General features: G+C 36.5%; 1 protein-coding gene across 1 annotated transcript in view; it reads left to right on the forward strand.

The window, feature by feature from the left end:
* LOC149539972 (Cleavage and polyadenylation specificity factor (CPSF) A subunit protein) overlaps positions 1 to 16,339 on the forward strand; it is a 205,679-nt gene that overhangs the window by 63,573 nt on the left and 125,767 nt on the right. The window contains exon 8 of the mRNA XM_089801190.1: positions 6,077 to 6,393. Within this exon, the coding sequence (XP_089657316.1) occupies positions 6,077 to 6,393 (317 nt within the window). The remainder of the gene's footprint in view (positions 1 to 6,076; positions 6,394 to 16,339) is intronic.

Raw genomic sequence — 16,339 nt, forward strand, 5'->3', positions numbered from 1 at the left:
TCCAACATTCAAAGTTACAAGATTCCTTGAGACCACACACTCTTTTAAGGAGAATTATCAATTGATTCAATTCATTTACCTCTGGGAAGAAGTCAAATCTTTGCATTGTTGTGGGCCATCTAGAGAAATTAGTTATCTTATTCTCCAACTATTTTTCATTGGTGTGCCTTTGATAATCCAATCTGCTCTGATTTTGCAGTTACAGAAACAACTCTTTAGACAAATCTATGCATTCTGAAGTCAGAGGGACTTTGAAGATCTGCTCAATAACATCTGGATCCAAACTGATAATGACCCTACCATCCACATCCTTGATTTTTTTTGACTTAGGGATGAAACAACGAGCACATCCCAAGACAAACTCTGATTCTAGGGCAGCAATGGGGAAGGTGGATACTAAATGAATATTATTCCTTTTAATGCATTGCATCTCCATGTTGGCAAGAGTCTCAAGCCTTTGCAAGAAATTTTCAATGTCTACATGCCCAATCTTCGTATTTGAAATTTGATCTAGAGTAGATGAAACGAGCGATGCAATTGTGTGAGCCAGGTCTTTGTCAAATAGATAGTTCATCTTTCCTTGGGTTTTGATTGCGTAGTCATATTTTGCACTACAACATGGAAATTCCAAAGAGTATGTACGTCATCCAAAGAGATAGGATCCATGTAGGCGTTAGACTTAGGCTTGAAAGGGTGGATCTATGAAGAGCAAGGTGTTCGAAGTATTGATTAGATAATCCTGGAACACATGTGATGGTTGGAAATGAACCGGAATGGATATGCATTTGGATGAAAAAGGGCCAAAATCAGACTTAGAAGGATGGATTACATGTGGGCAAGATGGGCTCTTGGATGTATAACCAAGAATGCAAGTTGGATGCATAGGAATGCGTGCAAAATGACAACTTTGGTATTTAAAAGTGTGACCTTTTATCGAAATTGGGTTCTCTAGAGGTAATTACATGTGGTAAAAATGGTTCATCTTTACTTGAGGTAAACATGTAATTGGGTTTGGAGGATGCAATTGCATGTGTTGGAGAACGCATGAAATACGGTTTGGTATGGAAGGTGAAAGCATGTAGATGCACTTGCATTCTTGGGTGGGAATCCTCAACTTTCTTCCAAAAAGAAAATGGAACAAGCAACAAACAAACAAGAAAAACTAAGAACAAAACAAAAACGTACCTCTTTCTATTGACTCAGACATGACAAACTTCAAGATATCCCTCTACATGCAATTTTATTTTTTGGAGTTTGGAGAGTTTTTACATTTGCAAATGAGAAGATTTTACATTTATTTAAAGACAAAATACAAAAGACATGGGCTGCATTTGAACAAGTGGACAAAAATGAGCCAAAGAATGCAATAATGTAGCAAAACAAATAAGAAATACAAGCAAAGTTGAAATCTTCTACTTGGAGCTCAATGAGCCAAAAATGGAGGCAAGAGAAGTTTAGATGAACAAGTCTTCTCCAAAATCGGGTTCTCCAAGTAGAAATGCATGCAACAACTTAAGAGCCTTTGACAAAGTCAAAGTTACAAATCGTGATCTCCAAGGTCAAACGCATGGACATTTTTGAATGTAGATGCCAAAATGTGGTCTTCAATCCCTTTCAAATGCAAAATGTTTTGCAAAAATGCTTATCCTTGGGCGTTTTTGGAGAAAAACATGCCCTACATATGCATCAACATGAGCCATTTTTGGTTGAAAAACATGAACTTGACATATATATATACATGCATTCAAACTCCAAAAAGTGCCCTCCAAATGTATTTACATGGACATTTTTGCTTGTCTTTGGGCATTTTTAGAGAAAAGTGTGCCGTCTTGCTGCTATTGCATGGAACGTTTGGGTATGAAATGGGCAAAAACAAGGGTTCCAGATGCATTTTCATGCATCTAAATGCCTACTCGCACTCAATTGGTGCTATTGCATGTAACGTTTTCTTCCTCAAATGCCAACGTGTTTGCTTGAAGAGAAAAATCAAACTCTCAACATGCATTTGCATATTTAAAATAAGCATGTATGTGAGTTGGAAGTGCAAATCACACTCTAGGAGGGTCATTACATGCAACGCCTAGTATCTGTAAAGCACTTTCTGTGCAAATCGGACTCTAGAAGAGTGATTGGATATTTAAAATGACTTGGAAATGTCATGTTTGGAGTCTTTTGGTGTAAATCACACTCTAGGGAATGCAATAGCATGTGAGGTTTTTGCAAGTAAAGGGTCCTATTCATAAAAATCAGACTCTTGGAAGCTGTTTACATATTTAAAATAACTTGCTTTTTCATTTGCCTTAGTCAATCTTTCCATTCAAGTGCAAAATCATACTCTATGGATGCAATTGCATGAAGCATATTCAAAATAGACATGTAAATGAGTTGCACAACTTAAAACTTCCTATTTAGCACATGTCTAATTGATTATTGAGTAAAAATCACTTCATATGGGTCAAAGTAGAATATTTACATTATATAGTTTATATATTGTGTAAGATAAGATAAGATAAGATAAATTTATTAGTGTCCAACAAGAGACCAACGAGGGTCTAAGGGACTGAGAATAGTACAAAGGGAAAACACCAACAAGAGAGGGAGCACCAAACGGTGTCCACAGGAAGAACGTGAAAGCAAAAACAACAAACCAAGACAAGAAAGAGAGAGAAGGAAAGAGCTAGGTACTCCTCACAGGCGAGAAGTAGTCTAGAATGGAAAGGTGTGCTCTAAAACGAGAAGGCGCTCTGGAATACCGCCTTTGGGGCTCACTAGAAGTAGGGAGGTGCTGTCAAGTGTGATCTTTGCAGGGTCTTACAGATTTGGTGTGGCTTGAGCTAGTACAGAGAGACCGCTTCGACCCCTGGGCGAGAACCGCAGGGGTGAAGAAGGAAGTGATGAGCTACACAGGGGTTGATGTCAAGGGAAACTGGAGCTGGAGAGTGTGGTCACTAAATATATATTTAAAAGAAACATTTTACTCAGATGTTTTATTTAAAACATTTAAGTAAATATCAACATTAAATTAGACTATATCGTGTGCTATAGTCATTGAAGTGAAAAATTTAAAAGCAAGTCAACTTGAAATTGTAACATAAAGTGCACTATAGTTACTTAAATCACTTAAGTGATAAAGTAACTTAAAAACATAACATGAAGTCATTACAAGTTATATTTTTCAAAAAGTGCAACTTAACTTTAAAATATAACATCTGTATTTTAAATATGTGATTGCGCCTAGAGAGTCCACTTTTTGGGCACTTAAATGGTTATATATTTTGACTAATAAGTCTGATTAAGCCCTAAGATATACTGAACTAAAGGGAAAATCGAGAGCAAGAGATTGAATGTAACAAAAAGTTGAAAACAAACTATACAAACACTCAAAAATGCAAATAAGGATTTTGAAGGCTTCAAAAATCAAGCATATTCTTAATAAAATGAAAAACGAAAAGGACTCGACGAACACCTCCAATAAAAGGGTTCACTATACAAATTGGGAATGACTGGTTGATCAATGTTAGTCAATTATATAATGAATTATCTCAGAGATATGCAAAAATTAGTTTGAAAAAGTTTCGTACTATTACCTCCATTTTGTAATGACAAAATGGAGGGCATTACCTTATCAGAGAATAACATACTACAAAACATAGGCATTGCGGTTAATTAGATACCCTTCTTAGAGATTACCTAATATGAAAATCGTATATACTCCCCTTAGAGACCTAACAAATGGTCACTTGATATATTTCTTCCCTGCTTAGCATCCATGTCATATAAAGTAAATGCTTTCATTACTGATTTTTTTTTCAAGTCTGATTGACCTGCTCCAGTTGCTGGTGGACTTGGTATACTTTATTTCTTTCTTTCCTCTTCCCATGGCTTCATTTTACTATCCTTTAGGAAGTGGTTCCCTTGTTGGCCCCTCACAATATTTAAGCCAATACTCAGAACTCTTTTAGCTTATATACTTCTTGTGTGATTCTAAAAGTTGACTCCTAACTTCACTGAATAGGAAAATAAAAACTATCTAATAAAACTGAACTCACTAACTATGATAATTATAAACATAATATTATAATTTTAATATTTCTGACAAAAGTCTAGGTTGGTGCATGATGGTTTGTTATCTCAACATATGACTATTTATGTCACACTAAACTACAACCCTATATCTTGGAGCATATAGGTAGTGTTTTAATCATGCCCTTGTGGGGGCACTTTTATAGGGATATATAAAGAATGAATCTGAAAGTAATGGCGCTCCAAAGCAGAGAAATATCATCTTGAAAATCATGACTTAAGAGTTAGGCTGCTAGGTGAAGACGGCATCACTTGATTCTTAATGATATCATTGATTTATATAATATTGTGGCACCATGTATTATATATGTTTTTGCACATCCTGGTCGAAAACCCAATCAAATTCTTTACTTCTCTGGTATCTTTTAGCCTGTATCCTTTTTCTTTACCTTTTAGACAGTGGAACTCATTGACTACCTCTTGTGATTGTTGTAGATGTTCTATTGTTTCCTACTTTCCTACTTTGATGTTTGGTGTGCATTAATTTGACTTTTATTATATGAAGTTTCATACTTAATATTCTGATTTGGCTGATTGTTGCCAAACTGGCATACTTATTATATAATATGTTAATATTCATATTTATAGGTCAAACATTGACCCTGTTTGGGTGTCATCTCTCAATATTGCAGTTTCCTGATACCCCTGGTGTAAGTCATAAAATAGAAGACAAATAAACAGTAAGAATCTTAGTACTGACTAATATTCTGACATCAATCCTGTCTTACAGTTGGCTATGTCTGTTAATATTCAATTTGAGAAAGATTGGTTGCATTCAGTAAGTTTAAAGGGAAAATTAATCTATTTTTCGCTATTGCATTTGACTCTTCTACTTGTATCTGTTACCAATTATTAACATACTTAAGGTTCTGGCCTTATATTTTTCTCTGTACTGTTTTCCAATTGGATGATAAATGACAGTGGTGTCAGAGTGAGGTTAGATTTTCTTCACAATCCTGCATCTTGTCCAATGATAGCAGATGTATCTTGGAACACATATCCCATGTAAATATTCCAAACAAATAAGAGAGCTTATACTATTGCACTACATCGGTATTGTCGAAACTACCTTATGGATCACTCTTTTTGAGAATAGAAACGCCTTGGAAATGAGAGTATTCAAAACAAACTTATAAACAATAGATGAAGAAATCTGAAAAATATTTCTACCCACCACTAAAATGAAGATTTGATGTTCAAATTTTATCAAGTTCAACTTAGAAAACTGTTTTAACAGCCAGTCGAGAAGAAACTGATATTAAGTATTGATGTGTTCAAGTGCAGTAACATTTATTGTCTTTATAGTTTATTTTCAGTCTAATTATTTTATTCTTTTGGATTTGATTTCAAAGGCAATTCAGGTTCACTTATAATTTTAAATTTATGTCAATTAGTCCCTCCTTTGGAAGATTTTGACTTGTGCTAATACCCTTTTGTAACTTTGACAAGAAAGTCCAAGGGTTTGAGTTCAATTGGTTGAAGTGTTGGGTTCTCGTTGTTGATGCCAATGTTCAAATCCCCATCATGACATCTAATGGGTATTTAAAATTGTGTCTTGGTCTTTCATAGGTGGCTTCTACCGTGGCTGTGGTTTCTAAATGATTAGTTTTCTAAACAGCGACTCTTGGTTTTCTGTGGGTGATTTGTAGTGTGTTATCTCATAAGGAGCTTATATTAGTCTCTATTGAGTGCTTGCAACAAGTTGTATTTGTTTCACATAGTTGCATGTATGAGCAGAATATTTGTAGTATTCTATGCGGTCAATCATAAGTAGAGAATATTCCTCTAATACTGAGATTTTCTGAAGAGTCAACATCTTTATGATGGATAAAGCATACGATGTACTAGATATCTATTTTCTGTGGATACTATATGTCTGCTTTAAAAGTTTTTGTGTTTTGTCTATCTTTGAATGCCTAAGAATGACTTTCTATTTCTACTGGATTGGGGTATACAAGAATTTATCTGTTTTAACAATTTTATTGAAATTCAGGTGGAAATGGTAAATACAAAAAGATTGAATGTACAAAAGCATCTTCTAGGGAGCACACCAAGAAGAATTCTATACCATCCTGAGAGCAAGACTTTGCTGGTGATGCGGACAGAGTGTCAGGAGAATGTTTCTAATCCTGTTTCAGATATCTGCTGTGTTGATCCTCTAAGTGGTTCACTTCTGTCATCATATAGATTTGAAGCTGGTGAAAGTGTAAGATGCATGCAGCTATTGAGGGTTGGGAATGAAGAATTTCTAGTAGTTGGGACAGGTCTGTCTTCAGGCCGTGCTATCATGCCTAGTGGTGAAGCTGAAACGTAAGTGCAAATTTTGAAATTGAGCTATTCTTCCTTTATCATGTCATTCATAGTCAATTGTACTGCTTGCAGCTGATTCTTTTCTGACATAAATAAATTCATTTTTGACAGAATTTCAAAAGTAGACCTGGCTTTAAGGCGCTTTTCTATTTCCATTCTCTATTATTGTCTTTGCTACAGAATTTGTTTTTTATGTTACTGGATGACCTACCCTGCACCTGAACCTGGTGTGTCTGGGTATTGGTGCACTTGAGGGTACACCCAACTGGAGGTACCCATGAGTTCTCAAAGCTGCTGAGCACCAATAAATAACCAATAAAAAAAGACTTTGTAATTTTTTTTGTTTGCATCCAAAGACCCTAAAACGTCCCTAAAAGCATTCCCCTCAATTGAAATATCATTTTTCTCCCTTAACTCTCTTTTCTAACTTTGGCATTTTGAAGGGCAACCAATATTATATGGCATATGATATAATAGTGAAATCCCGAAGTATCATTTGGTATTTAATTTATCTTTGGCACTACCATTTAGGCACTTGGCATTGATCAGTGATGAATTATCATACTACCAGATGTATTTAGATTTGCAATTCTGAATATTTTCTTAAATATATATATATTTTTGTTGTAAACACACAAACAGGCACCCTGTACCCAGAATACCGTACCCTAGGGAAAAAATTGCTGTACTGGTGTACTTGTATCATCTACCAGAAACTAAGGTTGATTTTCCTATTGACTAAGATATGGTTAATTCAAGCCTTCCAAAGATTGCAACTGCAACCTTGACTACATTTGCTGAATGCAGATTCATTTTGGATAACCTTGTTACTAGCTGGGAAGGTATGCCTTGGGCTAGAAATATAAGGAAAATTATTTGCATGGTCTTTGTCGACTTTGAAAAGGCTTATTATAGAATCAAATGGCAATTTAATTTGTCTATCTCCATTTTTGGGTTTAGCGGAGTCTATTTGGAGAGTGGCAGGTGTCATTTAATATACGTCTGGATGCTCTGCTTGAATCAAAGTTAATAGTGAGCATACTGAAACTTTGTTTTTACATGGATCTATGAGACAAGGTTGTCCTCTGGAATCCTCTCTCTATAATTATTCTTGAGAGATAGCTGCCCTCTGGAATTACTTCTTAAGAGACTCGTCTTGGCCCTTCTGTAAAAGGTTTGCTCTTCTAGACCAATCCTAGAGAAGTGAATTTCAGTTTGGTCATAATACTTGTTCCTGGTTTTGGAAAAGACATAAGTGGACTTCTTTTATCCATATTGGAAATTTATTGTTTACATTCAATGTCTAAGATTGTCTTTCATAAGTTCTTAGATTTTGGTTTGTTTTCTTTCCCTGCAAACTGGTTATTAGAGTTGGGCTGAGTTGATCTTCACAAAACTGTTAGATACCTGTGTATTCTCTGTTTGTTGCAGTGGGTTATTGACAAAATTAATAAAATCTTTGTGAGTTGCAAATTTGTCTCTTTTTCATGGTTAGTATTTTGAAGAGTGTCAGAATGTCTTTCTTCTTACATTACTTGCTAGTTACCACTCTTCTTGGAAGCTCTTTTAGGATTCTCAGCCACTAAGTTACACTTCTATACAAGTTGCTAAGGGATTTTATGGTAAAATGGTAAGGCCAATAAGAAAATGCTTGCAATCGCTGGGGAATTTTTTGGTCAATCCAAGTGTCTTAAAGATTGGGCCTTAAAAAACTGTAGATTATAAATATAGAGTACTATCCTTGAAGTTAAGTGGGGTTTAAAGCTATTGCTGGAAATAAGCTTTAAAAAATTATTTATGCTAGGCATAACATTATTCATGAGATTCTTGAAGGTAGTAATGACTGGACATGGCTGCATCGTCTAGATCTTGTGTTTGGAACATTTGCTGTTTGACTTAGAGGGTTTCCTATTTTTGGGTACATCTGGAAAGAATGGAACTGGTCAAGCATCTTACTGCAGGGCATGGCATCTTCAATAGGGTGGGATCATATTGTCAAGTTTTAGATCACCTTCAGAACTATTAAAATAACCTTCATGTTTCTTTTTAATGCTCACTATTATATCTTATTATATCTCTGTAAATATTAGAATGTTTCTAATATTTAGGTGTAGTCTAGAATAGAATGTTTCTATTCTATTCGACTCCCCTCTTTGTATATATAGATCAGTTTGATCTCTGATTAATTCATTCAAGTATTCCGCCATTTACATTTGTAACATGGTATCAGAGCTAGGGTTTAAACCCTCTGTGCAAATCGATTGAAAAATTGTGTCTTCAGCTACTGGCGTTCTTGGAAACCCGTAGCTTAGTCTGTAAGTCACAAATCTGAAGGTCGTTTTTTCAAATCTGGAGGTTGTTTTTTCAAATCTGTTCACATCCAGATCTTAAAAAGTGGGATTTTTTGGTTGTTTTTTTCAAAAACGGGTCTGTCTATCCTTGTTGGATATTCTGCTCGCGTTTCAGCTGCTGGGTTTTGTTGTTTTTTTCACCTGCAAACATCTTTTTTCTGCCTTTTTGACCTTTTTGGCCGCCGACTGTTATTCTACTCGAAACCCTAGTTTTTGACTTCGGAAAAATTTTCTGAGCACATATTCTTGGTGGGTTTTTTGAAATTTCAAATGGGTCTTCATCAAATTTTTGTGGGTGCCTCGTTTTTTGTGCCTCAATTTTCGAGCCAGCGGATCTGAATTTCGACAACATTTTATTTCTGGGTTTTTCGAGCTCTTTTCTGGTTACTTCTCCAATTTTTCTGGGTCTTTCATTTTCTCACCTCGAAGTTTGTGCCATTTGAAATATTCACATATTATAAGCATCTGTATCAGCAGCATCAAAAGTTGGACTCAATTAAACAGCACGCCAATGCTGCCCAACACTCAGAGCAGAAAGAATCTATCTACCATGCCTTTATGGCCAGCATACCTGCAAATCATGTGAAATCTTCTGCTTGGTACATCGATTCTGGTGCCTCCCGACATTTCACTCATAGGCGTGATTGGTTTGTTGAATTCACTCCCTATTCTAACTCAGTAATCTTTGGAGGCGGTGAAGAATACAATATTGTCGGCAAGGGCAATGTTCAAATTCAGTTTGGAGGAAGAAAACTCATGTTTCTCAATGTATGTTATGTTCCTGGCATGAAACATAATCTTCTGTCTGTTAGTCAGATTATGAAGCACTCTCCTCAGTTGGATGTCGTTTTCAGTGGAAATAAGTGTTCGATTATTGATCGTGTTTCCCGCACTACCCTTGCTTTCGGTCTTGAGGATCATGGTATTTATAGGCTTGTAGATTCAGGCGATTCCCTTGAGCATGCCTTCATCGCCGAATCATCCGCTCTCAGCAGTCTCTAGCATCAGCGATACGGTCATCTGAACATTCAATATCTAGCACAACTTGCTCGAGATAATTTAGTCCATGGCCTACCTAATATTCAGACCTAGAACCATCGCGTTTGCGGAGCTTGCCAAGCAGGGAAGCAACATAGGACACCATTTAAGAATGGTGAATCATGGCGGGCATACAGAGTACTCCAGCTAGTCCATGCTGATGTATGTGGTCCTATGAATACTCCTTCTATTATTGGGAATAGGTATTTTTTACTCTTTGTGGATGATTTTAGTCGCAAAATGTGGGTATATTTTCTTAAGCAAAAATCAGATGCCTTTCTTGTATTTCAGCAGTTTAAAGCTCTAGTAGAAAAAGAGTCTGGTTCCTCCATCCGTACTCTTAGGACCGATAATGGGGGGGAATTCTGTTCTTCTGCTTTCTCTGCCTTTTGTACTACTCATGGCATTAGACGTCAGTTCACCACACCTCACACCCCTCAGCAAAATGGTGTTGTAGAGCGTCAAAACCGTACCATCACAGAAATGGCTAGGACTATGCTAGAATATAGAAATGTTCCCAGAAAATATTGGGCAGAAGCAGTATCCACAGCTGTCTACCTTCTTAACCAGTCACCCACCCTTGCAGTTAATCATAAGACTCCCGAGGAGCCTGGTCTGGTCGCAAACCTAGGATCAACCATTTGAAAGTTTTTGGCTCTCTGGCATATGTATGGATTCCTAATGCCAAACGCACTAAGTTGGATTCCAAAAGCCAGAAACTTATGTTTACAGGATACAGTCACACACATAAGGCCTACAGACTGATTGATGTAAATACTGATTGTTTAATCTTCAGTCGTGATGTTGTGTTTGATGAGGAATTTGGACCATTTCCGCTCTCTGACTCCCCACCACATTCCGAGATTCAGTCTTCAGCAATCTCTGACTTGGGTCCTTCTATTTTATATGAGTCATCTGATGCTACTGATACACCACCTCAGTCACTTCCAGATAATACAACTCCTGCTCCTGCTTCTCATCCAGCTATTCCGTCAGCATCTGATATTGGCTCCTCGACTCTTCGGCCAAAATGGTGGGCTCAAACGATTAGTGATCTTCATCCTGATGAACTCATTGAGGGTAGAACCTCCAGAAATAAGAGCCTTCAGCACAACACAGTTAATATAGCTCTTATGGCCAACATCCATAGTATCCCTGAGCCCCAGATATATGCAGAGGCCAAAGGAATTCCAGAATGGGAACAAGCAATGGATTCTGAGCTTCAGAGTCTTCAAAAGAACCACACTTGGGTTCTTTCAGATCTCCCTCCTGGGAAGAAACCCATTAGCTGTAAATGGGTCTATAAGGTCAAGTACCATGCAGATGGTACCTTGGACAAATACAAAGCTAGACTTGTTGCTCGAGCATTCACCCAGCGCGAAGGCATTGATTATGAGGAGACATTTGCACCGACAGCCAAGATGAGCACTATTCACATTCTTCTTGCAATTGCAGCTCAATATGGTTGGAAAGTTCATCAGATGGATGTGAAGAGCGCCTTTCTCAATGGTGAATTACAGGAAGAAGTCTACATGATGCAGCCCCCAGGTTTTAAGGTTGCCGGTTTAGAACACAAAGTATGTAGACTCCAGAAGGCCCTCTATGGTCTTAAACAGGCCCCTAGGGCTTGGTACATAAAGATTGATCATTACTTGGTTGCTCAAGGATTTCAGCGTAGTCCGTCAGACAGTAATCTATATATTAAACACTCTGGTAATGATATTCTTTTTCTTGTTGTCTATGTGGATGATTTGATCATTACTGGAAATTCAGAACATTTGATTTCAGAAATCAAACAGGATCTATGCAGAACTTTTGATATGACAGATCTCGGATTGCTTCATTATTGTTTAGGTATTGAGGTTTGGTAGACTGACAATAGTATTTTTTTGTCTCAGTCCAAGTATGCCAGAAGTTTGCTTGATAGGTTTCGAATGCAGGATTGCAAATCTGCCTCCACTCCAATGGAGACTGGTCTGAAATTGTCCACACAATCTGTTTCTCCTCCTGTAGATGAAACACCCTTCAGGCAGCTAGTAGGTAGTCTCATCTATCTTACTACTACTAGACCTGATCTCAGTTTTGCAGTCAGCTACATCTCACGGTTCATGACAAACCCCAAGGCTGATCATTGGATTGCAGTGAAACGTGTGATACGCTATGTACATGGTACTTTAGATTATGGTCTTCTTTACACAAGGAGTACTACTCCTCAGCTCAGTGGATTCACTGATTCCGATTGGGCCGGCTCAGTTGATGATAGGAAATCTACTTCTGGCTATGTGTTTAGTATCGGATCTGCAGTAGTTACTTGGACCAGTAAGAAGCAACAAGCACATGCACTCTCCTCTACAGAAGCAGAATATAGAGGAGCTGTCAAGGCAGCTTGTGAAGCAATTTGGCTCTGGCAGATGCTTGCAGATATGCATATTCCTCAAGCAGGTTCGACTTCTTTGTTTTCAGACAATTAGGGCGTACTCAAACTTGCCAAGAACCCAGTGTTTCATGAACGAACCAAGCACATAGAGCTTCATTTCCATTACATCCGACAATTAGTAGAAGATGGATCTATTCAGTTACGCTATGTTCCTACCTCAGAGCAATCAACAAATATTTTCACTAAACCCCTTGGTCCTGACAAGTTTGTTAAATTCAGGGGATCTATTGGTGTAGTAAATAGATTGAGCATTAAGGGGGGGTATTAAAATAACCTTCATGTTTCTTTTTAATGCTCATTATTATATCTTATTATATCTCTGTAAATATTAGAATGTTTCTAATATTTAGGTGTAGTCTAGAATAGAATGTTTCTATTCTATTCGACTCCCCTCTTTGTATATATAGATCATTTTGATCTCTGATTAATTCATTCAAGTATTCCGCCATTTACATTTGTAACAAGAACCAATCAGATAAGAATAGAGCTCTCACTACGGTGAAAAGATGCTTTGCTAGTATTGGGTTTTTTAATAAGATAAAATGCTTTACAAATATCATATGTAGTGACAAATTAATTCTCTAGAAAGATATAAAATATGGTTAAAAGTGCGAGTGAAAGAACTTAATAATGCTAGTCTACTCCTTGAGGGACCTTTCCTTTTTGTTTTAGATTAAAGTTTGTTAGAGTTTTAGGTGACTCTACAACACCCCCAGGATCAAATGAAAAACCAAGATAACTTCCACAAGACAATTGCATTAAGATGCAAGAATGATATTATTGCTAACAGACATAATCAAAATGTATAAAGACAAGGCAATAAGTGACTGCGATAAGGAGAAGATAAGTTATCACCTACGTAGAGTGGAACACATGTCCACCAAAGGTGGATTATCCTCCATTATGCAATGAAGTATGTGCAAGATGTGGAGGATGATAATGTGATATGTTCATTAAATCTCACACATAAAGTGGAATGTGATTATGTTAATGTTTGGTAGCTTTAGTTGGATAAACTATAGTGCAAATATGCATATATACATATGTGTGAGATATATATATATATATATATATACATGAGATATTTATTTGTCATTATATTAATTAAATACTAATCAATAGACATGTCCCTTCATGTCTATCCATACTTCATCCTATATTAGAGATGGCTGCCATTTGGAAAGTACATACCTAATATTATGGCAGTGCTTAGTACATTTGCAGCAGATCCTAGAAATTCAACATGGTATCAGAGCCTACTGTAAATGTATGAAAGGGTTCATAATGATCGTTACTATGAATCTACACCAGCAGCAATATTAGAGACTGGTATCTAAATATATAGGTAAGAGTAAAACACCACTGACCTCTCTTGAAGATGCATACAGAATAATTGATACATGTAGCAGTGATACGTGATAGACTGAAAGGAGATACTGATTATAAGGAAGTAGGCGTCGTTTATCTCCTGTGAATGATGTGATTCGAAGTCTTGAATAGATATCCTCACATTTGATAGCCCAACAATGGGGTGCCTAGTATTATAGATCAATTGCCAATTACTTGAACATAACATATGATTTGCTTCTACACGAAACCCATTTGGAGTGTCCTTTTACTATTATTGTCCTTTCGGAAATCATGCTTATCGAGTTCATTTAATCCTTGCAGTATACCTTTTGTAATCGCTACACCTAGTGGAAATGACAGGTTGGATGATAAGAAAGATTCGAGAAGTCCTAAGAACGGCTAGTGCAATACAAATACATGGAAATGAGTAGCGTTTTGAAGCGAAAGGAAGTTTTGAATACATTACGACTAGTGGATTGAAGAAAAGCACCATCGACTAGTTTGATAATTATTCCTCAACAATCAAGGATTGCAGTACCATCACACGCACAATTAATTGACCAAATAATAAGAGTTTAGAATCATGTGTTAAAAATTAAATATGAGATTTAAGTGGTGTTGAGTGGAAGTCTCAAAGAAAACAATGTACGCTCAAAACGTCATGGCCCATTAAGATATGACATGCAAATACAGACTAAACCAAAATGTATTTCTTGCCATAGGAATTCATTCCTTAATGTAAGGGCGTCTACTCCTCCACCCTAAGCAAAACATTGAATAGTGGTCCATTTCTTAATCTCAGGCATCATCAATAGTGAGGAGCACTCTTCGATTCTACATAATCCCAGACATGCGGAGATAGTGGATATACACAGAATAGAATTGTCGGAGGAATTTTCAAAAGTAATTGAGAAAACACAATTGATTGTGTAACTCCGTCGTGGCATGAACAAGAAATTTTTGAAAGCAATTGAGATCAGAAGTTTGCATCAAAACCCTTCCCTGGCTATGTTCCCGAGACAAAAAGAAACATTGAAGTGTTCATTGTAAGAAAAACAAAGGGGATACCAACGAAATGACATGATGTATAAGGATAGCACAAAGTCTACATTTAATAGGCAACACGGGCTTCACAAGAAGGTAAGATATGTACTTGTTAAGATAAATCCTATCATACCTAAAAGTGGCTTGGGCAACAAAGTATTAGCAAGTAAGCCAGGCATATAAAACATAGACGAAAGATTAGAGGAAGTTAAGCCTCAGGCACTAACCCAATACACATAAGTATCAAGGAAAAGAGAAAGATTGATTTATGACTCAGAGGAAGATTGAGATTTAGAGGGAGCTTGACATTTCATTAGATGCAACCTTGAAAGAGAAGGAGCAGATAGAGGATATGGTTTTGTCAAACTTCAGTGATCTCAGACGTATTGACTCAAAGGGAGTAGATCATGTTGAGAAGGATTCTCCAATGATCAATAAATTGTAAACAGTTAAGAGTGACTGCAATTTATGAATATTGTTCATAACTATATGGGCCTATCCCTTGTGTACATCATGAGGAAGTGACGACTTCCAAATGATTATCACTTGTATTTGTAGAAGTTATTGTAAGGTGAATCTTACAATAACTTCATTCAAATGTCAAATGAGTTGATATTCAAGAAACTAGAAAGTCAAATGAGTTGGCATTCAATAAATTGAGAAGTCAAATGAGTTGACATTCCAGAAACCACTTTTATGTTGAGGTAATATGTTATTCATATTGTGTATGAATCTTGTTTATCCTCCCTAGCTAAGGGGGAGTGTTAATTTTTGTTAGCTTTAGTTGGATAAACTATAGTGCAAATATGCATATTATATATATATGTGTGAGATATATATATATATATTAAATACATGAGATATTTATTTGTCATTATATTAATTAATACTATTGAAGGGACATGTCTATCCATACTTCATCCTATATTAGAGAGATGGCTGCCATTTGAAAAATACATACCAAATATTATGGCAGTGCTTAGTACATTTGCAGCAAATCCTAGAAATTCAATAGATTACCACTATCACCACCTAAAGTAGAAGTTCTTCTCATCATGTGCTAATATAGGTGGAAACTCCTAGGCATCCCATATGCAATATATTATGCAAAGTTTTATCCTAAGTAAGCTTAAGAAAAGTATAATTAGTAAATATTTAATAACACCAACTCCCCCCTTAAGTGCAACTTAGAGAAATGCACTTAAACTCACTATGCAAGATGGGTCTTGGCTACCGGGTCATGTTGGGTACCCATGTACAATATGTAATAAATGCAATCTCTAATAAAGTAGAGAAAGGGAGAAACCTTATAGGACAAACTCTCCTCCAAAAGAGATGAAAACACACAAGATGCATGGATGGAGGACTTAAGATCCCCAAGAACTACATACATCATGTATATACAATCAATTATCCTTCCATAGGAAGGAAATAAGGACATATGGTGCTACCGCCTCACCCCCCTTAATGAAGAGGCTGTAATGTTGATGACGTCTACTTATAAAAGATAATCCAATGCCTACAAGCAATGTCTCCCCTTAGGAAGAGGATAGACCAAGAATAAATGCAAGAATGTTTCCCATTCTAGATAAGAACTAGGAAGTGGAATCCAAATGAAGTATGATGATGATGTTGGGAACCAATCTATATCCAAATGAAACGAGGAAGAAGGTCCAAATATGTATCTCTGAAGATTGAATGTGTATCTCCAAGCTTGAGGAATCCA

The sequence above is a fragment of the Cupressus sempervirens genome, chromosome 9 (genome assembly GCF_028749045.1).
Source record: "Cupressus sempervirens isolate cs-2001-9-10 chromosome 9, ASM2874904v1, whole genome shotgun sequence".
NCBI classification, from domain to species: domain Eukaryota; kingdom Viridiplantae; phylum Streptophyta; class Pinopsida; order Cupressales; family Cupressaceae; genus Cupressus; species Cupressus sempervirens.